The 26,723-nt window shown below is 43.2% G+C and overlaps 1 protein-coding gene across 1 annotated transcript in view; it reads right to left on the reverse strand.

Annotated features, from left to right (window-relative positions):
* Nucleotides 1–26,723, reverse strand: part of LOC142488230 (maternal DNA replication licensing factor mcm6) — a 196,931-nt gene that overhangs the window by 54,117 nt on the left and 116,091 nt on the right. The window contains exons 11-12 of the mRNA XM_075588603.1: nucleotides 18,788–18,943; nucleotides 17,241–17,369 (exon numbers count right to left, since the gene is read on the reverse strand). Of these exons, the coding sequence (XP_075444718.1) occupies nucleotides 17,241–17,369; nucleotides 18,788–18,943 (285 nt within the window). The remainder of the gene's footprint in view (nucleotides 1–17,240; nucleotides 17,370–18,787; nucleotides 18,944–26,723) is intronic.

The following is a 26,723-nucleotide window of genomic DNA, read 5'->3' on the forward strand; positions in this document are numbered from 1 at the left end:
AACCAGGTTGAGGTCTGGACTTTGACTGGGCCATTGCAACACCTTGATTCTTTTCTTTTACTGTTGTAGATTTGCTGGTGTGCTTGGGATCATTGTCCTGTTGCATGACCTAATTTCAGCCAAGCTTTAGCTGTCGGACAGATGGCCTCACATTTGACTCTAGAATACTTTGGTATACAGAGGAGTTCACGGTCGACTCAATGACTGCAAGGTTCCCAGGTCCTGTGGCTGCAAAACAAGCCCAAATCATCACCCCTCCACCACCATTCTTGACTGTTGGTATGAGGTGTTTGGTTTTCGCCAAACATCTCCACTTTGGTCTCGTCTGTCTAAAGGACATTGTTCCAGAAGTCTTGTGGTTTGTTCAGATGCAATTTTGCAAACCTAAGCCGTTCTGCCATGTTCTTTTTAGAGAGAAGAGGCTTTCTCCTGGCAACCCTTCCAAACAAACCATACTTGTTCAGTCTTTTTCTAATTGTACTGTCATGAACTATAACATTTAACATGCTAACTGAGGCCTGTAGAGTCTGAGATGTAACTCTTGGGTTTTTTGCAATTTCTCTGAGCATTGCATGGTCTGACCTTGGGGTGATTTTGCTGGGACGTCCACTCCTGGGAAGATTGGCAATGGTCTTGAATGTTTTCCACTTTTGAATAATTTCTCACTGTAGAATGATTGACTTTAAATTGTTTGGAAATGACCTTATAACTCTTCCCAGATTGATGGGCAGCAACAATTGCTTCTCTAAGATCATTGCTGATGTCTTTCCTCATTAGCATTGTGTTAACACATACTGTACCTGAAGGCTCCAGACCAGCAAACTGCTAAAACTTCGGCTTTTATAGAGGCGGTCACACTTGCTGATTATCAATTAATCAAGGGCATTTGATTAGCAGCACATGTCTGCAACTTAGCATCATCATTCCTATGGAAGCAGTAAGGGTGTACTTAGTTTTTCACACATGGCTTCTCCATTTTGGCTTTATTTTTGTTAAATAAATCATGACACGGTGTAATATGTCATGTGTTGTTTTTCATCTGAGGTTGTATTTACCTAATTTTAAGACCTGCTAAGGAACAGATGATTGTTATTAAGTCCTGATAAGTAAAACCATAGAATTCAAAGAGGGTGTACTTTCTTTTTCACTACATACATATACACATACATACATACATACATATTCTCACACACACACTACATATATATACACACATATATATATATACACACACACACACACACACACACATAACATATATATTCATACACACATATATACACACACACACATACACATATTAGTACTATAAAGTGCACAGATATCCTAAAGTGAGAAACGTGATCTCTATGCAGTCTCAATGCTGGTTAATCACAATTTAACCCAATGTATTCATAGAAAAGAATGCATTTGGTGCAATGAGATACATACAGTATATTAATAAGTAATGGTAGATTGGTTATATATGAAGAAAGGGCATCAAAACAAAGATATCAATAATAACTATAATGGAGGTAAGAAACTGCTCAACATGAGTGACACACACCCAAAAAAGAAACTATCTAGACTGTCTGCTCACACAAAGGAATCAATAGTCCCACTGTATTTTCAACATACAGTAGCAATTTCAGATGGCTCAAAGATCCTCCCGATGTACCAGATATCTACAATAGGTCTAGGAAAACACCATTGGAATGTTCTATATGATGCGGATGAATTATATTTTGTAATAAACTTCATCGCATTTTGTTGAGATCCAAATTTGGTATTCAACCTTGCTTCTGTAAAAACTGGTTCTGTGGATAGTAAGTATTCTCTATCTAGGTTAGTGAGCCACCGACAGGGGGGTGGGACAGCCGGGACAGGTGTCCCGGCCCTGGTGTCTGCGGTGGGCCCGGCCGACTGGCGCTGCAAGCCAAGCCTGATCTCTGGTCTGGCTCTCCCTCAGCTGTAGGCCACTTCCTCACTGTGTCCCCACGCCGAGCTTCAAATGCTGGCACGCGACGGGCATCTGACAACAGCGAGCCAGAAGTAAGCTTGGCCTAGCTTCCGGCATGAGAGGGAGGCCCGTTGCGCAGCAGCGTTGAGGCCTGCAGCAGAGGTAATGCCAGGCCCAGCCGCATCCGGCAGCCGGGCCAACTAGAGGTCAGGCCCATATTTCAGCACCGGCCGAGCCCCCAGCATGAGCCCCCCGCACAAACCATGTCTCGGCATCACCATCCGCAAGGTAAGTCTGTTCTTTATATGTATGGGGGGGGGGTGTATTTTTATATGTATTGTGGGGGGTGAATTTTAAATATGTATGGGGGGGTGGGTGTATTTTTACATGTGTTGGGGGTGATTTTATATGTTTTGGGGGGTGATTTTTTATACGTATGTGGGTGGGTTTATTTTTTATTTTTATTGGGGGTGTATTTTTATATGTTTTGGGTGGTGGGTGTTTTTTATATAATAAAATATTGAGTGCGCGCGGTCCCAAAGATTCTTGTATGTCCCAAAAACTGTGAATTAAAGTCTCTCTGCAGCTCCTCACTCTCCCATGATCAGTGGGGCAAACAACCGAATATATGCACATATAGCAGGGCGCAAAAGAGAAGAGAAAACACAGTATTAGTATAAATTTTAAAATGATTAATATTTATAATATGCATGAAATAACACTTACATAAAATCAGATCACAATGAATCCAAACTTCACTGGGGGAGCTTGAAAGAGGGGTAGATGAGAGCGTATGTGCTACCACATTGGCCAGATCCCAAAAAGGCTCGATGTTCTGGTGGCAAAGTTCGTCTAGCTCAAATATCAAAAATCCACCCCTGCACCTCACGCTACAAACACCGCAGGGAAGTTCCAAACACAGCTGCCCGGAGGAACGTAATGACGCTGCCTCTCTGCTGCGTGTGACGTCACCTCTACGTGTTTCGCGTCATACGACGCTTCGTCGGGAGGTATGATTGACAACATGGACGTCCAATTAAAATACAAGAAATCTAAACAAAACACACCAATCGGATTCATTCATTCTCTTAATAGCATTATAACATTATAGGCTACCATACCTATTCAATCAGTGTTAAAACGAAGACCCACAACAACAATGTGACATGACACATACAATATACATACATAGAATTGCACCATTACTAAAGCATAATCTATACAATAATCAAACATTTTCTATACACAATTACAAAGAAATATTAATTATCTAACCACGCATCTTTATAATAACCATATAATGATCATATTACTAAATAATGTTACTAAATGATAATACTGAATGATATTAATGTTATGTCCTAACTCTTTCATATAAGAATAAATATGATACCATACAGTAACTAATTCATACTATAAATCACAATGTTTAATACACCTCAGTTGTATCCTAACTATATTAAACAGTGTAAATGTTATATATCAAAAATCATATGATACCCTAACTAATTCCTACATAATTCTCCATAATTAACAAATAATCATAAATCACAATTAAACATATAGACACACATATTGACATAAACCAATAAAAAATATAAAGACAATAACAAAAGAATAAATTAATTCAGATATAATGAAAATTACTATTTCTATTGGCATTTTATGCACTTCTCAAGGGAGTTATTTTAAAGTTGTTACTTTAAAAATGGGGTCAACTCAATAAATTCATTGAGTCCACCCGGTGACTTACTCCCAAACGTGTATATCCAATATTGTTCCCTCTGTAACAATTTAATATCCCGGTGCCCCCTTCTTGGATCTCTTGGAACCACTTCTACACCTCTAAATTTTAGACCATTAGGTCGACCTTGATGATAGGTCAAAAAATGTTGAGATAGATTATGAATCTTTTTTCCTTTTTCCAAATTGGATTCAGCATTTTTGATCCTATTAACGTGTTCGCTAATCCTAATTTTAAGAGGCCTAATGATCTTTCCCACATATCTTAGGTGACATGGACATGTAATGACATATTACAAACAATGTTACACAACTGATAAAATGCGTAAGATATGTAATAAGATGTTCCTTATGATTTTTATCACTTATGTTGTTATCCCGTGATAAATATGGACACATTACACATTTACCTTACAGGTAATTCCCCTGAGGTTTTTGTAAGAAGTTACTCAAAGATGGGTTAGATGTACTCTTTTTAAGGGCACTAGGGGCCAACATGTTTTTCAAGTCCGTGGCCTTTCTAAAAGCCACTTTGGGTTTCTCACTTAGTAAACCATGTAAAATAGGGTCCATCCTAAAATACTCCAGTGTTTCTGGATTATCTTCCTGATATTGGTCTCTTTGTTACAAAACCTAGTCACAAAAAGTGGTGTATTTTCCTGTATATCATCCCTCATATTAACATTAATGGGACGTTGTGATTTGGGGATCAACAAAGACACTCTCGGGTGGTCCCTACTTTTCTTGATAGATTTTTCAAATCAAGGTTGGATGATAACCTTTTTCTATAAACTTCTTTTTTAGAATTTTGGATTGTTCCTCAAAATCTCCCATCTGTGAGCAGTTTTTTCAAACCCGTAACATTTGGCCGTATGGAATATTATTTAGCCATTGTTGTGAATGATTACTTGTAAAGTCCAAGTAGGAGTTGACATCAACCTGTTTGAAAAAGGTTTTACTCACAATGTGATTGTCAACTATCTTTAGATTTAAATCCAAAAAATGAATCTCCACTGAACTATTTTCTCCACTTAACACAATGTTTTTTGGTATTGCGGTTCAGATAATCAATGAATCTTAACAAATCCTGTGTTGTCCCTGTCCAGATCATCAATATACTGTATCATCGTATAATAGACTATAATTGACTAAATTCATTCTTATTCCATATGAATTCCTGTTCCCACATTCCCATAAAGAGTCGCCCATAATTCGGGGCAAAGCGGGTCCCCATGGCCGTCCCAGTGGTCTGGAGATAGAATTTCCCCTCAAACAGAAAATAATTGTGCTCTAATATAAACAATATGCTATTAATAATAAATTGTTGTTGGTGAAAAGGTAAAGTGTCATCCTGGTGCAAGAAATGAGATACTGCCTCCACAAATAATATTAGTGAGTGAATTCAGAACTTCAGTGCTATCACGTAAATAAGATGGAAGTGCAGTGGTGAGAGGTGCAAGAAAACTGTCAACATAGTGTGAAAGATTAGATGTAATAGAATTCAGTATTATCATTTAGTAACATTATTTAGTAATATGATCATTATAGAGCTGGCCTAGCCCGTATGGGTGGCAACAGCAATTGACCAGGGGGTGCGCCCCCCCCCATCTGGTCTGGTGGTTGCGAGCGCGATCAGGGAGTCAGTTGGGGCGGTTGGGTTTCAAATTAGAGCCAAGGAACAAGCAACTGTCACTTGTTCCGTGGCGTTGGAGCAGTTTAGACCTCTCTTCCTCCTCCTCCTTAGATGTTTTACTTATATTTTCCTCTCCTGAATCTTAAAGGTGGCACTCCCCCCCTCTGTGTTGCCGCTTTGTTTTAGTTAGCGGCGAGGGGGGAGGCAAGATTCAGGTGGAGAGGGATTGTGGGGAGGAGGGGAGATTGGTCTGGCCTGGCCGGGCCGTCCCTGTCCTCCATCTGCGGCCTGACCGAGTGCAGCATGGAGCGATCTGTGGGGGGCAGGAGCAGGTGAGGTGCCGGGACTCGGTGGAGGGGAGTGGTTTCTGTGCGGCGTCTCTGCCCACCCAGACAATGATTCTCTGTTTGAGTGGAGAATGTTGGGGGAATTGGCGGACAAGGGAGGCGAGCGCTTGGGTCTTCCGTGTGGTGCCGCCTCCCGCCGCTGTTTGAGTTAGCGGCGGCGGGCGAGGGGGACACGGTGAGGAGAGGGACTCCTTTGGATTTTCCCCCAGGGGGGAGGGACGCAGCCCCCGGTGGTCGGGTCGGTCATGGAGGCGGGCACGCGGGTCTCTCGTGTAGCGCTACCTCCTACAGCCGTTAAGAGGAATCGACAGGCCACGGGGGCAGGCGCGCTCGGGTCTGCAGTGTGGCGAAAGTGACAGGGGGAGGTCAGGTGTCTGGCTGGCAGTGGAGGCGGGTGCACGGTTTCCCACGTGGCGCCGCCCCTACGGGTCGCGGCTGCCCCAGGGAAATAAATGTCAGGCGTCTGGCCGGCAGTGTAGGCGGGCGCACGGTCTCCCGTGTGGCGCTGCTCCTACGGTAGGGGGGGGCGCGCCAGGGGGAGAGTGTCAGTGGCAGGGGAGTTGGGCGAGCATGGGAATCCCGCTTGGCGCTGCCCCCTGTGGCTCGCGCCTCTCTTCTGGGGTATATGTGGTTCTTGTGTGGGGGTATTAGCAGAGCTTTAATCTGCCCTGCAGTGGTTGTTGACAGGAGGAGAAAGTTTGTGGGAGGAGCACAGGAGGCAGGTGTGTGGGGTTCATGCGTAGCTCCGCCTCCTCGGGAGTATGGGCCAATTGACTAATAAAATAAAAAAAAAAAACAGCAATAGGTGCTGGTTTTTGAGTGTTACATTTATTGCGTGGTTTAACAAACTTAACAAAACAAAAAAAAATATGTGGGTGTGTGTATACAGCTATATACCTCAAATAAAAAGATCACTTGTGAGCACATTGACATGTCTTAGGCAGGTCTGCAACCCTGCTTTTCACCATTATCACCCAGCTTACAGTGTCCCACAGCAGCAAGGGGTTCTGGGAAATGACACCCACATACATACATATATATATATATATATATATGTATATGTGGGCATGTGTATGAGTATATGTTATTTACATTTGGTGGTTCAAGTTACACCATGTAGTACAGTGTAGTACAGTGTATACATATCGTGCTGGAAGGAGTGCATTTGGGGGATCAGGTACGTAAGGGGCCACACAAGTTGGGCATTCTTTACAATTTCACCAGGTGCTCCATGGTTTACGGGGGCAAGGCAGATATTCTGCAGGTAGCCATACCTTATTGAGGCAGCGTATGTAGTCGCTGCTTAAACGTTGCGCTTGTGGGTTTTAATTCGGTGCGGTATGTTTGGAGCCATGGGGCAGGGGTTTTTAATGGTGCAATGGGGCCTGTTTTGCGCCATATGGCAGGGGAGTTTGGTACAATGTGGCAAGTTTTTGCTCCATTTGGCATGGGATATTTGTACAGTTTGGCAGGTGGTGCAACATGTGGCGTAGGATGTGTACAGTGCGCCAGGCCATGCATCTAGCGGCATGGGAAATCTGAACAATTGGGTCGTGCCCCGCAGGTGCCACGGGGGGCCCCGCATGGCCGAGGGCTGCCTCATTGGGGGCACCAAGGGGTTCATGGGCCATGGGGGTTATCTTTACCTTAAGCTGGTTGAGCGGTGCAAGTTTCATTTGAGTGTCGCAAGAATTGTGTAGGACAATGCAATGTTTGAGCCTAACGCAGATTATTACTGGGATTAGATTTATAATTATATTTAGTTGGGATAGTTATAGGTGATTTAAGAATGGAATATGACATTAACTAATGCAGCTATTACTGCATTGGGATTCAGATATGTACACAAAACATGCACACCTTGTGGCCACCCCTCTCACGCCACATGGCCTACAGTGAGCCGGATACTATGTCCCCACAGGCGATAATTTGGTGTTAGCATTTGCTGCATGATACGATTGCTGATCAGCAGATGTATGGAGGTTTTGTTCCAGTTAAGTATACCTAGTTTTGCAGAGGTTTTGGATGGCAGGGTACCATTGTGCATCACGAATGTTAGAGGGGAGTCAAACCAGATGCCCAAGTATTGGAAACACGTTTCAGGAGTAACAGTGTGTCAAGGAGTGACCGGTGTCTGCTCAGGCAGTGGAAGCTTTGGAATTCAGATTTGGTCCCAAATAGCATTTGTTACCGATTTGTTAGTGTTTGAAAAACAGCTTGTTGTGGGAAATCCAAATTTTCAAGTCTCAAAGTCACATGGAAATAGGTGATCGAGATCAGAGAGGCTATGGCTGTGTGCGCATAAGATGGGGCCAGCTGCATACAAGGGTATTGAAGCTCTCTTATAAGCATTAGGAATATCATTGATGATCAGTTAGAAGAGTAGGGGCCTCAGAAAGGTCTTGCGGGACACCACAGGTCATATGCAAGGGGTCGGACATAGAGCCTGTGATGGATACATGCTGGGATATACCTGATAGGTAGAAAGGAAACCAGCTTTTAAGCATGCTTCTCTATCGCAGAACTATGGAGTTGATTGGGCAAGATGACATGATCAACATGTTCAAAAGCCTAGTGAAATCTAGGGACATAGCACTACTGAGTTGTCATCTTTCCACACCACACTTGAGTTCTTTACAAATTTGTAGCAGGGGTTACCAAGGAGGGTTTGGGGTTGAAGCCAGATTGTAACGGCTTAAAAAAAAAAAAAAAAAAAAAAAAAAATTTGGCTTGGTATGGTTTATGCTTAATTTGGGAGCGAAACAATTTCCATGACTTCGGTTAGTGTTGGGAGAAGAGATTTGGCCTGTCATTTTAGGCAGTGGTTTTGTCCCCACTTTTGAAGCTTGGGATAACTCTGAAACTTCCAGGTCTCTGGTTATGGCCTGCAGACAGAGTAGAGGTGATTATGGAAGCTATTGGTTTAGCAATAGTAAATAAAATTAAAAAAAAAAAAACACATTTTTAGCCTTGGGCCCAAGTATATTGGTTTAAGTTTTATCAAGGTTTTAGAAAACAAGCAGATTTAAGAGACAATTTTCAAGTCTCAAGGTTAGAGCTCAGTATGTGGTGACGGTCGGAGAAGCTATGTGCATTCATAAGATTGTTTGGTGGCATTCAAGTTTGTTGAAGAGTATCGATCATGGAGTAGGAATGGGGGTCCAGAGTTGGGCATTGCAGTTCACAGGTGTTGGCCAAGGGGTTTGAGCCAGAGCTTGATGGATCCATGGGGGGTCCAACGGGATAGGAATGAAAGCAGGCTTCCTTATTCCAGCGCACTGGAGCTGGTTAAGCAGGATAACAGATCAACATGATTGACACTATCAAAATCTAGGAACATTGCACAAGAGTTGGTGCAATCCACACTGGTTTCAAGGTAAATTCTTAGCTTGGGATTTACCGGGGAGTGTCTGGGGAAAGCCAGATTGAACGGTGGCTAGGAAAACCTGTTTTGGAAAAGTGTTTGCTCACTTGAGCCAGAGTGGAATGGGTCAGGAGAATCTGTGTTGGTACAGCGATCGTTCATTTTGGGACATGGGTCCCCCACACAAAAAACAGGTGTGGGACATGGGTCCCTGGGAAAAACAGGGGTGGGACATGGGTCCCTGGAAAAACAGGGGTGGGACATGGGTCCCCACAAAAACAGGTGTGGGACATGGGTCCCCACAAAAACAGGTGTGGGACATGGGTCCCCACAAAAACATGTGTGGGACATGGGTCCCCACAAAAACAGGTGTTGGACATGGGTCCCCACAAAAACAGGTGTGGGACATGGGTCCCTGGGAAAAACAGGGGTGGGACATGGGTCCCTGGAAAAACAGGGGTGGGACATGGGTCCCAACCCTATATAAAAATAAAAAAAAACCACAGATGCGGGACACGGTTCCTCAGCAAAACAGGTGCGGGACACGTTTCCCCGGCAGAAGCACGATGGTGGATGGCAACGGGTGTTGTCCTGGGCCTGGCCGGAAACAGACGCCGGGAGAGACTTTCTAATAGAAGGTTGGGCATATATATATATATATATATATTTAAAAAAAAAAATCACCGGGTGGAGTCCTGAAAGCGGTTAACACGCTTGAAATGTAAAAGGCGTCACGCTTCACGAAACACAATATTTATTAGCATTGCAGCAGTAAAGTTCTAAACAAGGGGGACTCGGGGACCATCGTCACACGGCGATGGGGTTTTGTTTTCTACAGTTCAAAGACATTTCAGACGCCGTGGAGGACCTTCATTCGAAAGGCTAGACGAGGTGGTGGGGCCTGGCATGCGGTGCCCAACGCCGCTGGTTGGCAAGGGTAAGCAGCAAAGAATGGCAAGTGTGAGAGAGTGAGGTGCTACCCTCGCAGGTCAGGGTTTATCACAACTTTTTTCAGGTTGCAATGCCGGGTGAGACAGATTTGGGAAGCAGGGACGATGAGCATACGGTCTGGCACTGTTTTCATGAACGACAGGGCAGTCGGTTAACACGGGAGTATCAAGGGGGGCCCGACAAGGGGGGGGAAGGTACACCAGGTGTCCGGTCTCAGGAACCCGCACAAGCAGCATGGGCACGGAAAAGTTTAGGGGTGTGTAGGGAGGCACCCACGAAAGACATGAGGCAACCTTATAGGGGGCATTTGGTTGAGCGCATGGGTACACCCACGCTAGAAGCAGCATCACCTTCAGTTGGCCCATTCAATTCACAGGGCTGGACGCAGCCATGTTGGCAGGGTCCCGACAGGCGGTTCACATCGCCGCCGGGGACTAGTACAGTATAGATTAGTGGGGTGCTGGGCAAAAGAGCTGGGATGTGCGCGAGTAGCCTAGGAAAAATCAACAAGGCAAGGGAAAGAAATTAACAAAAGGTGGGGAGCTTGACAAGACCTTGTGGGGGCGGGTTGTTTTTCAACCACAGTCCAACCAAGAGATAAGCAGAGGGTTAAGGAAGAAGTGGTTCCATTTGTTGGTTGACAAGTTTGATGTGCAGGAGGGAGGTGAGGAGGTCAGTGCAAGGTTGGCGTAGATTCCATGGTAATTTGGATCGTGGGGGACTCAATGGTACACTGGGCAGGGAAGAGGGCGAATTTGCGCCCCTACGGAAAGAATTTAGGTTTCAGTATGGAGCAGGTGGAGGTAACGTGGTGGGGGATGAGAGGGATGCGGTGGGGACGGCTTTTTCCGCTGCTAATTTCTAGGGCCAGGGGTAGGAGGGCACCGGACATCATCATTATTCATGTTGGGGGTAATGATGTTGCAAAATTGCGGTCGATTGATTTATTCCAGCAGATTAAGCAAGATTTGGCGCGTATGTTAACGTTTTGGCCAGGGGTGCAATTAGTTTGGTCTGAGATAATATGCAGGTTGGTTTGGAGGGGTGCGTGTATCCCGGGGAGAGTTAACAAGACGCGGAAGAGGTTAAACAGGAAGGTGGGGAATTTCTTGGTTCAATGTGGGGGTTGGGTCATTCGTCACCCGCAGTTCAGTTTTAAATTGGGTGGCTGGTTTAGGGAGGATGGGGTACAGTTGTCAGATGTTGGGGTGGACATGTTTAATAATGATTTACAGGAAGGATTGGAAGAGGTCATAGGGGTATGGCAGTACGGGTCTGATTTAAGGGGGTTAAACAGGCCCGTTGGTGGCGGAAGTTGGGGGGGGGGTAGGTGCTTGTCCCGCCAGAAGTGGCTCGGGGCTGGTAACTGGGGGGTTTGAAGCGAGGGGGTAGGTCACCGGGACGTAATTCCGGGTGCCCCCTTTGTGTTGCCCAGCTCTGAGCATTCTGGCGCGGACAGGAGGTACGCTATCCCCATTTGTGTTTAATAAATAAGCCGCGGCCTTTTACCTCCATAAATGTGTCCTCTCGTTGTTTGTATGTTTTATGTAGAGGGGTAATAGGAGAGGGGGGGGAAGCTCGCGCCTCCTTGGTCATATGGTTATTATAAAGATGCGTGGTTAGATAGTTAATATTTATCTTTGTAATTGTGTATAGAAAATGTTTGATTATTGTATAGATTATGCTTTAGTAATGGTGCAATTCCAGGTATGTATATTGAATGCGTCATGTCACATTGTTGTTGTGAGTATTCGTTTTAACACTGATTGAATAGAGATGGCAGCCTATAATGTTATAATGCTATTAAGAGAATGAACGAATCCGATTGGTGTGTTTTGTTCAGATTTCTTGTATTTTAACTGGATGTCCATGTTGTGGATCATACCTCCTGATGAAGCGTCGTATGACGCGAAACGCGTAGAGGTGACGTCACACGCAGCAGAGAGGCAGCGTCATTACGTTCCTCCGGGCAGCTGTGTTTGGAACTTCCCTGCGGTGTTTGTAGCACGAGATGCAGGGGTGGATTTTTGATATTTGAGCTAGCTGAACTTTGCCACCGGAAAATCAAGCCTTTTTGGGATTTGGCCAAAGTGGTAGCACACACGCTCTCATCTACCCCTCTTTCAAGCTCCCCCAGTGAGTTTGGATTCATTGTGATCCGATTTTATGTAAGTGTTATTTCATGCATATTATAAATATATATAATTTTTAAATTTATATTAATAGTGTGCTTTCTCTTCTCTTTTGCGCCCTGCTATATGAGTACATGTATTTTTTATATGTATTTGGGTGTATTTGAATATGTTTGGTGGGTTGGTTGTATTTTTTATATGTACTGTATTGGTGGTTAGGTGTATTTGTATATGTTTTGGGGGGTGTATTTAAACGTGTTTTGGGGTGGGGGTATATTTTTACATGTTTGGGGTGGCAGTGTATTTTTTACTATGTATTGGGGTGTGGGTGTATTTTTATTATGTATTGGGGAGGTGCTATATTTGTGACAGTAGAGGGCAGCTAATCTTCATAATAAAGTGAAGCCCAACTGGTTACTCCCGAAACCCGAGGGTCTCTGACAGCTGTAGCACCATAAGCCAGGGACAATGTAATGCATACCGAAAACCTTACCTGTTTGGGGTTGTACAGGTTCCCTTTGCCCAATAAACATGAGATTTTGGGAGTGGGAGTTTTAAGGGGGATATTTGGGTCAAAATGTGTTTCTTGTTCACAGGAGTTTGGGGGACAAAGTCACCAGTAGTCCCGTAATTCTCCGACGTGCAGGCATGGTTTGTGGGTACACGAAATGAATTACACCAGGGCTACACAGTGCCCCCCAGAATCCTGGTTTTCGAGTCCAAGTATCCCAGACCCATTTGCCACACATATACAAGGTTCCCGATAGAGTATGAGTTTAATATCAGTGATTTAATGTTTAATACTGTATGTAAAATTGTCTATGGAGTCAGCCCGGGCATCTACATCTACATAGGTTCCCGGGATGTCTGCATAGATATCAGAGTTAGGGCTGGACCCCACTGGCTACTGCAGTGCCCGCTGCGAAGGGGGGCCGCAGCGCTGTGGCGCGAGTTGCTTATGCTCTCAATAGAATTGAGAGCAGGACTCGCTACGGAGCGCTAAGCCACGCCCCCCGGTGGTTCAGCCAATGACGGCGAACCTGCCGGGTGACCCCTTGGCCGCGCCCCCGTCACTCCCTCGCCACGCCACCCCGGTCTTTTGGTCTGCAGCTCCCTGCAGACCGGGGAATCGGCTGCACGCGCCGCCAGTCTCGCGGGCGCGCATGCAGCGGAGGTACTGGGGCCTCAGCCTTAGGAGAGAAAGGATGCCCAGATGTGAGAAAAACGTTTGGTGAGCGGAGAAGGGCGAAGTATCAGTTACAGAGAACAATTGGCCGATTCATATTTCCCGCTCGCCCGAATTAACTACATTTTATTCCACTACCTTGTGAACTGATCCCAGAAGGTAAAAGGTGTGAAAAGTGCTGCTTTCCCATGATATATATTTAGGGGTGGGGTTTTTTGGTATGTATTTTGGGTGGGGGATTGAGTGAGAGTGGGGTAATTGACGGAAGGTGTGGGTGAGTGAGGAAAAGAGGGAATAAGAGTGAGACGCAGGGTAGAGAATACATGCGAGCTGGGAAGGGGGAGAATTGAGAGGTGAGAAGGGGTGAGTCAGGATGAGAGCGTGAGATGAAGGGGAGAGAAGTACATATCAAGAGGGTGGGAAATAGAGGGGCTCGTGAGGTGTGAAATGGGGGGCCTCGCTATACTGCTGGAGGGGGGCTGGCTGTAAATCTAGTCCTGTGCCCCGGGAAATCTGTGTCAAAAGTCGGTAGCCCTTTGTAGGGCTTGTTCCACCACATCCAGATTATAGTTTTCATATCATAGATTGATTATGATCACTGTTCAGTCACATATTAACATTTCTAAATCCCTTCACCTTCCCCACACAATTCACATTGCCTATTACTATGTTCTAGTATAAATGTATTTATCCAAATGGGTCTATTTTTCATATATATTAATTTATATTCGAGCCTCCCTATTATGATTCCTTATGACATCTTTAATAGGTGTGAATCAATGTACAAAAGAAAAACATCACCTAATGCCATGCTAAATAGGTGATCCATTTCTCTGGTCTGTCTCAGACCTATTTAAACAATCTACGATCAGTCGGATATTATTCCTTAAAGTGACCAGAGCGTCTCGAAAAACGTATAATAGACATTTTTAGCTTAGTTTTACAAAGATTCCCTCTGCAGGTGTAACGGAGGACCCCCGTGTCTCCACACTATCAATTTTTGTGTGGCTGCGACACAGATCATTTGCGGACCCCACCATCACTTCCTTCCACTCAAAAAAGAGGGAGGCTGTCCCCTGGTAAAAGGCTTTGCAGCACCAGATGCAGTTCCAAGTATTTGAGTTTCTACACCCATGAGATCTCTTTACTTGCCTTAAGCATATTCCTACAAATCAGCATTTTATTTTTTGCTTTGTCATTTAGTTTTTTGTTGTTTTGCTGTTTTATGCTGTTACTTTAGTGTCATTTATCTAGTTTATATTCCATTATTAAATGAGATAGAAATATATCTATCTATGTGTGTGTTTCTCTGTTGGCTTCTTTTAGATGTGAGATACACATACCTACATATAATACACACGTCAGACAGATATACAGATATATACTTCGCCCAGATCAAAGGAACCGAGAAAAGGTACTGTACATGAAAAATCAAAAAAATCTGCATTGATGCATACAAAGAAAAGAATCCAACGTTTCAGAGCCAACTCAAGGCAAATTCATCAAGGAGGTGTACAAAGAGACATAAAAATACATACCTATAGTGAACACCATGGAAATAAAACAGGCTTAAGAAAAGCCTGTGGAGCCAGAAGCCATGCAACTTATTTGTTGCTAGGCAACCAGCCTAAAAACCGCTCTGTAACAAACAGTGCCAATATAAAAATGTAGATGAGAGCAGTAACTACATCCTAAAAAAAACAGTAGTGGAGCAGAGGCAGAGATGTGCATAAACCCTAAACGGCATCGTTTAAAAAAAAAAAAAAAAAAGCACAGAATAGGTGTATAGATCCTGTTGAGGTGATAATAGGAGGCTAGCTATATGTATTTCAAGTGTAGTTGGAGTAGTTTGATTATACATTCCTGATGAAGCAAGACCCAAGCTTGCGAAACACGTTGAGTGGAGAAGGAGGGAGGAGAAAAACCTAAAGAAAACTGGGAAGAAGTGACGTCAGATGCCCTGCAGTCAACCCATTGCCAACCCCAGCAGGCCGCTTTCGGGGGAAACACATGGAAGACTCAGGTGACAAGAATTCACACCAGGAAGCAACTGCAAAGTAAAGAAACCTTTATGTGCCCTGAGTGGCAGTATCAAATGTGCGTGTGCCCTCAGGAAGGATTTTATGTGTTTTATTATGCATTAAAGTTTGTTTTTAAACCATACTGCACTATTAGTCCCTTATCTCCCCCCACCCAACGCTATAAGCTACACTCCAGCAACCATAAGGAAGCTGCAGACCCACAGAGGCAAAACTGTCTATGACGCACGCCCTCATCCCCTGTGCACCCATATTGTGTAGAAATAAAAAAATAAAAAATAACACAAAACTTTTGCGTGTATGAGTTGGAGCTTCTCTGCGCAGAATGGATGATGATGTTAGCTGCTTGTTAGAACATGGGCTGGTGTCTCACTCTCGTTCACCGGAATTAAAGCCACCTAAGGAGCCGATGTCACCGCTGCACTAGGTTCTCCATTCGCCGCGCTTTACCCTTGGTTTGTAGTGCTCAGAGGGTGTTGCGCCGCTTCCTGGAGTTTCACTTGTGCTATGGCTGGCGTCCTGGATATCTCCTGCTTCCTTGCAGCCGACGTGGTCTCTGTGTATTTCCGGTGTCCCTGGTAGGGGATTTCCCTTCTGGCGGGAGCTGTCCCGCGCTTACCACTGTATACCCTTCGCTTCTGTATACAGCTACCTCTTAGGCTTTAGTTTTTGCTAATAAATCGTTTCTGACCATCAGTTAGCAACTGCAAACTTGTATATGCCAGCGATTTGTAGATAGATAACCCTACACGTTTCGGCACGACTGCGCTTTCCTCAGGATGGATATATAGAATAGATATAGGAAATATTACTGTGTGCTCATTTGCATGTCTTAAAGCGCGTCTGCGCGCGAGTGAGCGTCTGTGTGAGTGAGTGTCTCTAGAGAATGTATAACCAGGGTAACAGTAGATATTACAGAATATGCTAATTAGTATGAAAGAAAGAGCACATGAGTGTTTCTAGAGAAGGACCTTTGGAGTATCATAGCAACATTTTGGGGGACAATGACTCCCTTCTTCAGGCCCGTTGTCACCACACATGGTACTTTTTTCCATTCCAGAGAATTTAAAGGTAAGTACCGACACGTGGGAACAGGCCAGAAGGGGGTAATTCTTCCCCAAAACATTGCCCCCCTTGCTTGCTGCAATTATTTGTCTCGCCTTTTTTCTTCCCCCACCCCCATCAATTTCTCCCTCTTGTCTTTTAACAGCTGTTCAGTCACAGTCCCTGGGATACTTTCCTCTTTTGAACCTTCCAGGTTCCTATCACCTTTGAATATCCTTACTTTCACTGCACTATTTAGAGATAGGAACATTAGCAGCTTTTTACTTGCACTAATACAGCTCAATCCCCCTTATAACGCTGTGCTTGGAGTCCCCAGAATCACATCGCGTTATAAGCGGATCGCGTTAGAAATAATGTACAATTGTATGCATTGTACAATAAAGTATTTAAGATACCAATAATCGTGTTGTAAAGTATTCATAATTACAAAAATTGGGAGCTACGCTTTCATCGCGTTATAAGCGGATCCGCGTTGTAACGGATCATGCTATAACTGGGTTGAGCTGTATTGTATATCATTTATGGTTTTTTTTTACTTCCTGCATATCTGTTTAAAGTGTGTAGCTTTGTCTTTATTTTTTTGTTACCCTTATTTGGTTTGTTTGTGTACCTTGTATGTCTGCATTTCTGTTTGACATTGTGTTTATACTGCTGATATGCTCATTTAAACCATTACACGTTTATTTTGACAGATTCTTGTCATATTTTTTCTTTGAGTGCTGGGAGCATCCCTTATTTTTATTATACACCCTACTATTTTTGTCTTCTTTACTTACAAATTATGTATTATAGGACAACAAAATAGAATTTAAAACAAACAAAAATATTGTACAACACTTACTTTTGGCTGGAACTGACGAGCAAATAGCATATACCTCTGAATGTCTTCAATTGAATAAACTCTTTCTATTGACTCTTCATTTCTTGCATGTAAATCAACTATTCTCCGTGCTATTGCATAATCAGTTACCTTAAAATAACAGAATATCAGATGGATGTTAGCATAGAACATACTGAAAGTGTTGTGCATAGCCAACTAAACTGGGTACACATTTTATAAACAATACTGTAGGTTTCATACTGAAAATGAAATGCATATGACATACTGTATGCAAAAATTGCAACTTCTGATCTATTTAACGACAGAGCTCACCAATGTTATATATTTAAGTTTTACTAATTTGGGAAGAATCAGAATCCTACTCTTCCCTGGTTTAGAGCTCCCTGCTCATCTTTCAATTAAGATATAAAAGGACACTTCCAACCAAGATCAACTGTCTGTGTTGCTGTAAAATTCTGGGGTTCCCATGATGCTGGCGGATACGCTTATCAGGTTTTGGCCAAAATATGCAAATAAATCTCAATTTTAACCAATTATTAGATGGGATGTATAATCACATGGAATATTCATGGTCCATGTTAGGATTATGGATTTTCTTTTATTGTCTCCATGTTTGTGGTCACAAGTTTTTCCATGAAGCCTTCCTGCTGGCACTTAAAATATATAATTATGAAAATACACAGAACTACTGATTTAATTGTAGGTAAAGCGAACATTGTATTTTGCCTAACTTCTGTACCGTATGTACTTTGTTATTGAGGATAATAACTTTGCTAAAATAGTAATCTATGTTTACATTATTGAAGCTCTATCGCCATAAAAAGCAAGTTTTAAAAGCGTAGTTTTTTGGCTGTATTGGGCAAGAATATTATAATTGACAGTGTACATTAGGTAGAATAAAGTACTGTATAAGTAGACAATTTGTATTGGGAACATATACATTTTGTATTTCATCAGATTAAAAATGTAAACCAGATCAATAGAGGGCATGACACAGCTGACCATAAAAAAAAAAAAAGTTCACCCTGATTTTCGTATAACATTGTATTTCAACAGAACCGAATTTACTACGCACTAAAGCAGAAAGAAGTATACAAAAAAGAAACCTGCTGTATGGTCACCACAATAGTCAAACAAAAAGTGATACATTTCAATCTTTTATAAATAATTCAAATGTAATAGCAAGATAATGTCAGAATGATTGCAAAAAGTTACATATGCATGTACTTATCTATTTGTTTACTTATGTTTGCTTGTGCAGCTTTTTTGCTTACTTGTAATCATTGATTGAAATGTATCCTTTTGTTTGACTATTTTGGTGAATTAATTTTTTGTATAATAACATTTAATGATGTTGAGATATTATTTGAGTATTGGTTGCCTTATATGTATACTGTATCTCCTTAAGTTTATATGCTCTGAAAATTTTAACAAGAGTGATAAAATGGATTCTTCAATTTGATTCATTTTTTTCCCAATATACAGTATGAAGTACTCAAACATTAGATTTTCATGTATTTTTCACAAAATATATAATTTTTATGTACCTCATTGCATTCATCCACTAAAATGAAAAAAAGATCAAATCTGGACATAATTGGAGCGGAAAGATTAACATTGTGCTTCAAAGATTTTGATCTCTCGTATCTTCCACCAACAGGATTTGCTGCTGCTAAAATGGATGTACGAGCATTCAACGTGGCCTAGGATAATACAACAGACATGAAAGGGTTAAGGTACAGAACACATGTATTTGATCATGTAAAATCCACATTTTATGTAGGTTAACTTTACGCTACACCATATTGTTACGTCACTGATGAAGTATGCCGTAATAAAGTTAAAATATAAGAAAAGACTTCTATTTTACTGGAAAACATATTAAAAAAAAAAAATAGTTTACTCCAACCTATTTCCTGGTTTTCTTGTGTGGTTTGGAGTGTGGCATGGAGCTGATCTGAGGCTGACAACTTAAAATCGCATTACAAGCAGAGAGACAGCGTTTTCAATCATCTAAATTGCTGGAGGTGAACCGGATTGGATATCGATCCACTGATGTGTTCCAGGACGCTGTTGCCCTGTTTTTGGTGATTATATCACAAACTGCTTTAAATTCTTGTACTTTTGGGAGTGTCCTTAATCCCTTTGTCCTCTTTTTTTAACATTAAATTTACTTTTTTACACTATGGGACGTGCGCTCTCTGTTCTTCTCTTTCTATAGATTTCTGCTGGAATTGGTTATTCCTTCTGAGAGCAGCCGTGGATCCCTGGCTATCATCTTGTTCCTAATTTGAAATTTTTCTGGACTTGTACTAAGGGTTGGACTTTCTACATTTTTGTTTTTCTTTCTTTGTTTGTTATATATTTAATCACTATTGTTGGCACGTTATATATTTTTATATATCTATATATTTTTAGATTGATATATCATTGTTTATATACACAATTTTCAATTTTTATTATATTTTTTTATATTGTTTCAATCACTGTTTCACTAGTGGCGCTACTGTACTTTTTCTTTGTATATACTCTATAACCACTCAGTAGCTGCCTTGTAAGTTGACACAGGTACTTATTAATCTATCACAACATTTACTATAATGATGCAAACAGCTAAGGAGAGACAGAATAGGAGAAATGGTTTGATCTCATCCCCTCTAGTCTTTGATAATGATATACCTATTGATATAGGTTTAGATATTAAGGAACAATTTTTCAAACTGGAGAAATTAATGAAGGATGAGATGCGCCATTGGTGGGATGCCTACTCACTTCAAGATTATATAGATAGAAAAATCATCCCACGGGGTCTAAGGATCAGTAAGAGTCCAACATTTGAGACAGATGCAGAGTTCACCAATAGTTGGAATAATACTCTGGATACTTGTTCCTTCTTATTGATGAAACTTCTGGTCCAATATAGAGATACTAAAGTTAAAGAACTAGAAACTGAGATACTCTATTCAGACATTATTGTCACCATACTCAGAAGGAAAAGAGTTCAGAGATTTGGATGATTTAACCATTAAACGAGTTAAAACTTTTGAACAGGAGGTTGTGGCTAGGAAAGAGAACAAACTCAGCCGCGATAAAGAAGACTATGCCACAGATAAGGTTAGAGTTTGGAAGAGATCACACAGCTTTAATAGAAAGAATAAATTCCATTCTCATCCACAGGTGCTAGCTAGTGACAAGTACCAAGCAAAATCTGGGGAAGCCGGTGGGTCTGGTCCTGGCAGCCTGATGCATCGCCCGGTCCAACAAACCTCTAACAAAGGTTAAGGTATTGCACGGACCCCAGAGAACAGATTCACTGTGCTAGAGGTCGAGCCGCTTCCTGAGGATAATAAGGGGGACACTGTCCCAAGTGATACTAATGGGGGTGCTAGACCTAAAGGCACATAAAGATCAACAGAGATCTTTACATTTTTTAGACTTGACTCCACGACAGGAGAAATCATTGAGAGACAAAGAGAAGGAGAAACACTATCCTCTTTGGCGGGGGGCCTCAAACAACCCAGTCCATCTAGGAAAAAGAGGGGCAGAGGAGTTAGAGGGGGCACAGTCGTCCAGAGAAAAAAGGAGGTCAGAGGAGTGTTAACCCTTCCAGAGAGTAGTGGAATATTTAATCTGTCAAACTTTCAGTTATTTATATATCAATCACTGCTTCTGGAGAGGGGACTCTCCTTTGCACCCAATACAGGTCTTAGTGCCTTCCAATTATTTGTGGTCCTTAATAGCTTTATTAGAAAGATCACTCTAAAACGTTATTTTAATATTCAGAAGAAAAATAAAGTACAAGCGAGGTCCACTTTTACTACTAGTACACAGGAAGATATCTGTATGGAGGCCCTTGTGGACTTGCTGACTGAGTCGGAGGCATTGCCGGGATCATTTAACAATTCTATTGATAATTTTGATTTTACCTTACATTCTACACAATTGTCAGATGTTGGTCAAGAGGGGGAATTATCGGTCATGCATTCCCCCTTCAGACCAAAATCGCTTTTCTTCCCTTATCAATCAAAGGGAGGATTTATTGATGTATTTTACAATCTGGTATTAAGAGATTTTGAGTCACTGTGTACTAAACCTTATAGATTTAATTCCAATCTGTCTAAAGGTGAACTGGATGCACTCAATGATTTTAAGAACAATAGGGACATCATCAGACAAGCCGACAAGGGTGGGGGCATAGTTATCTAGGATAGATCGGCTTATCTGAGAGAGGCCTTTTGACTACTGGGTGACTCTGCCTCCTATTCTTCCTTGTCGGCCGATCCCACTACATTATTTCTTTTTGAATTGAAATCACATTTAACACAAGCCTTCGATAATGGTGTACTCACAAAATTAGAATTTAAATTTTTGTATTCTGATCACCCACGCATCCCCATTTTTTATCATTTACCCAAGGTCCTTAAGTCTCTTGTTGATCCCCCTGGAAGACCCATTGTTTTGGGGGTGGAGTCGATGACGTCCGGCCTATCACAGTATGTGGATTACTATCTCCAACCCTTTGTAGCTAAGCTCAGGTCACATATTAGGGATACGCTGCATGTCATCGACTACATCTCTGAGATTAAATGGAAGCCCGATTACCTTTGGGCTACATGTGACGTGTCATCTCTTTACACGTGCATTGATCATTCCAGGGGGATCAGGGCAATTGACTTTTGGCTCAACACGGATCCTTCTATTCCCACTTCACATAAGAAATTCTTATTGGATAGTATCACTTATTTTGACGCACAATTATTTTTCTTTTGAGGATTTATTTTATTTGCAAATCTGTGGAACGGCCATGGGTACGAGGTTTGCCCCCAGCTATGCCAATCTCTTTATGGGATATTGGGAAGAAACATCTATTTGGCAAAATACCGGGCTGGGGGCGGGCCTTGTATACTATGGTTGTTTCATTGATATTATTATTATTTGGGAGGGTGACGTCACAGTTCTGTCCGATGTCCTGAGTTCTTTTGATCAGAATGAATTGGGCATGAAGTTTACATTTGAAATTAGCTCTATTTCTGTGGTATTCCTGGATCTAGTTTTGACCTCGGATCCAGAAGGTAACATTATTACTACCACTCACTTCAAGCCCGTCTCTGTCAATAATTATGTTCATTCATCCAGTAATCACCATGCACAGTGGCTTAAAAACATTCCTTTGGGACAGTTCTATCGTTTGAAAAGGAACTGCACCAAAGAGAGCGATTCAATCTAAAGACCTGAGCAATAAATTTGCAATGAAGGGTTATGATCCCGGTCTTGTCAGTGACTCCTTCAGCAAGGCACAGGCCTCTTATAGATCCACATTACTCAAGAAATCTAAACACTCCACAAAGGTACATGTGGGTTATGGTGAACCTGGGAGTAGATCGGGTAATACTGATGGAAATCCTAGGTTCATCACCACTTTCAATCATTTAGATCCATCAGAGGTATATTAAATACCCACTGGAGCATCTTGAAATGTGACTCTCATTTAGGAAATATTCTTCGTGATAGACCACCAATTATATACAGGAAGGCCAAAAACATTAAAACCATTCTAGCTCTGAGTAAATTAAAATCGGTTGATGCAGCTGCCAATGCAACACCTGTGGGCCGGTCTGGCAACCACGGGTGTGGTAGAGACCGGTGCATCACATGTAAACATCTAACTTCTACATCGGAGTTTGTCTCCCTTCGAAAAGGTGGGAAATATGAGGTTAGGGGCAGTATTAATTGCCTTAGCACTTATATAGTCTACCTTTTCCAATGTGGTTGCGGCCAGCAATATGTTGGTCGCAACACTCGATCCCTCGGTACACGCTTCCTCGAGCATAGGAGGAATGTGATACATGGTCTCAGTAGCCTTAATTTTTCACGACATTTTAAATGTTATCATAATAGGAATCCAGATTCCTTACTAGTTATGGGTATTGAACACATTCCTGCCTCTGCTAGAGGGGGGGATAGATACAAAATGTTGTGTCGAAGGGAGACTTATTGGATCCACCAGTTGGGTACCCTAACCCCTGGTGGACTCAATGAATGTTTGGACACTAGTACTTTGGTGTAATCCCCAGCTCTGGTATCATTGACTCTGCTCTCCCCATTCCTCTGTCCAAATTAGTTTGCCTTCCCTCTTCCCCCCCCCCGTCACAGTTCTTTCTTTTCCTATTTCCCTCTCTTTTCCCTATCCTTCTATTCCCCATTCCCATTCTCTTTCCCTACCTTTTCCTACTCCTTTTTCCATCCCCCCTCTCCCTTTTCCTTCCCCCTTTTCCCTCTCTTTCCCACTTTTCTTCCTCTTTCACCTCCCCCCTCTTTTCCTAATTCTTTTCCCTCCTTTCCCATTCCCCTTGTCCCATTTTCCTTCCACTATTCTGCTGCATTTCTCCATTTTCCCCACTTCTTTTTAGTCTAATAACATTTAGAGTTTTTATAAAGTTTTAGCCTTGAAGTCTACATTTATGATTGAGTCAATCACACTGAAATCATGTGCGTAAAAAATATCCCCCTTTTTCATTTTAGTTGGGGTATAAGAATTTATATTACTGCTATATAAGCATTTTATATGCTTCCTCATGTGGTTGTATTGACTTGGTCATTTCTCCTGTATATACATAATTATACATGTATATATTCCACTGTATACTAAATGGAGTTGAATTGTGAATACATTTTTATGGAATAATGGGTGACCTGGGTTATGTGTATTAATATATACATATGGACATGTTTTTTTATATTCATCATTTATTATATAATTTAATGTGATTTTTTGATTGTAAATATTATAATTGAGGGTCCTTCTGTTTGTGTATTGTGTATGTATGTGGGACATGATTTTATGTGTCCATTTACATGCACAAGCACACACATATGTTAAGTATTTTATTATTGTGTGCTTTATTATTTATTATAATTTATTATTATTTATCATTTATCATCTTACATTTCTATTTTTGTTTGTGGTTTAGTTTTGTTTATACGATATATGATTTTTTTTATTATCAATTACTTGCGGTTTATATGCCTATCAATATTTGTATTTTGTGCAGCATTGGTTTTTTTATGTACAGGGATGGTTACGGGCGTCTCCATTGGCTAAACGCTGGTGTCTTAGCTTTTTTGTATAGGCACTGACAATTGGCCGCTGGTCGCTCCTTTAACCACTCCCCTCTATGTGGGTGTGCCTATAAAAACCGAGCCCTCCACCATGTTAGTATTCTTTTTGAAAAAGTCACTGTAGTGACGAAACGCGTCAGGGTACGTCACCACGTCATCACGCAGTGCGCACTTTACGGCCGGAGAGCGCATGGAGCTGATCTGAGGCTGACAACTTGAAATCGCATTACAAGCAGAGAGACAGCGTTTTCAATCATCTAAATTGCTGGAGGTGAACCGGATTGGATATCGATCCACTGATGTGTTCCAGGACGGTGTTGCCCTGTTGGTGGGGATTATATCACAAACTGCTTTTAATTCTTGTACTTTTATGAGTGTCCTTAATCCCCTTGTCCTCTTTTTTAACATTAAATTTACTTTTTTACACTATGGGACGTGCGCTCTCTGTTCTTCTCTTTCCATAGATTTCTGCTGGAATTGGTTATTCCTTCTGAGAGCAGCCGTGGATCCCTGGCTATCATCTTGTTCCTAATTTGAATTTTTTCTGGACTTGTATTAAGGTTTGGACTTTTTACATTTTTGTTTTCTTTCTTTGTTTGTTATATATGTAATCACTATTGTTGGCACGTTACATATTTTTATATATATATATATTTTATATAATTTTTTATAATTTTAGATTGATATATCATTGTTTATATACACAATTTTCAATTTTTATTATATTTTTTTATATTGTTTCAATCACTTTGTTTCACTAGTGGCGCTACTGTACGTTTTCATATATATATATATATATACTAGCTGAGAGACCCGGCGTTGCCCGGGATATAAATGCGTAATAGGTAGTATTATTTATAAATTGTGGAACAATAGGTGAGTATTTGTTGTAAAGGTTGGATAATAATATTGAAAAGAAAGATGGAAGAAAATGTAATACGATGTTGTATAAAAATGGTTTATTGTAACCACACCACAGTACAATGTATATTTTGGTGCCATAAGTGATGTAAAAATGTGAGGCGTGTGTCCTGCTAGGGTGTGAGGCGGCGGGTTGCGCGTGGGTTGTGAGTGCTGTCTGCGAGTGGGGGTCCTGCTAGGGTGTGAGGCGGCGGGTGGTGCGTGGGTTGTGAGTGCTGTCTGTGAGTGTGGGTCCTGCTAGGGTGTGAGGCGGCGGGTGGCGCGTGGGTTGTGAGTGCTGTCTGTGAGTGGGGGTCCTGCTAGGGTGTGAGGCGGCGGGTGGCGCGTGGGTTGTGAGTGCTGTCTGTGCGTGGGGGTCCTGCTAGGGTGTGAAGCGGTGGGACAGTGATGTCGGTGCGTAGGGGCGGGAGGCAGCAGGTGTGTGTGGCGGCAGGTATGTGTCGAGTGTGGCGGGTGTCTGTTGAGTGCGTGCAGCGGCTGTGAGGCGGGGGGGGGGGGCGGTGGGAAGGGGGGAGGGGAGGCGGTGGGAAGGGGGGGGGAGGCGGTGGGAAGGGGGGGGGAGGCGGTGGGAAGGGGGAGGGGAGGCGGTGGGAAGGGGGAGGGGAGGCGGTGGGAAGGGGGAGGGGAGGCGGTGGGAAGGGGGAGGGGGGGCAGTGGACAGGAAGGGGGGGCAGTGGACAGGAGGGGGGGGTAGTGGACAGGAGGGGATGCAGTGGACAGGAGGGGGGGGCAGGTCAGTGACAGGAGGGGGGGGCAGTGGACAGGAGGGGGGGGGCAGTGGACAGGAGGGGGGGCAGTGGACAGGAGGGGGGGCAGTGGACAGGAGGGGGATGCAGTGGACAGGAGGGGGGGGCAGTGGACAGGAGGGGGGGGGCAGTGGACAGGAGGGGGGCAGTGGACAGGAGGGGGGGGCAGTGGACAGGAGGGGGGTGGCAGTGGACAGGAGGGGGGGCAGTGGACAGGATGGGGGGGGCAGTGGACAGGAGGGGGGCCAGTGGACAGGAGGGGGGGCAGTGGACAGGAGGGGGGGGGCAGTGGACAGGAGGGGGGGCAGTGGACAGTAGGGGGGGCAGTGGACAGTAGGGGGGGCAGTGGACAGGAGGGGGGGGCAGTTGACAGGAGGGGGGGGCAGTGGACAGTGGACAGGAGGGGAGGTGGACAGTGGACAGGAGGGGGGGGCAGGGACAGGACAGGAGGGGGTGGACAGTGGACAGGACGGGGGTGGTGGACAGTGGACAGGAGGGGGTAGACAGTGGACAGGAGGGTGGGGGGCAGAGGACAGGAGGGGGGGCAGTGGACAGGAGGGGGGGGCAGTGGACAGGAGGGGGGGGCAGTGGACAGGAGAGGGGGGGCAGTGGACAGGAGAGGGGGGGCAGTGGACAGGAGAGGGGGGGCAGTGGACAGGAGAGGGGGGGCAGTGGACAGGAGAGGGGGCAGTGGACA

The sequence above is a fragment of the Ascaphus truei genome, chromosome 2 (assembly GCF_040206685.1).
Source record: "Ascaphus truei isolate aAscTru1 chromosome 2, aAscTru1.hap1, whole genome shotgun sequence".
Classification (NCBI taxonomy): domain Eukaryota; kingdom Metazoa; phylum Chordata; class Amphibia; order Anura; family Ascaphidae; genus Ascaphus; species Ascaphus truei.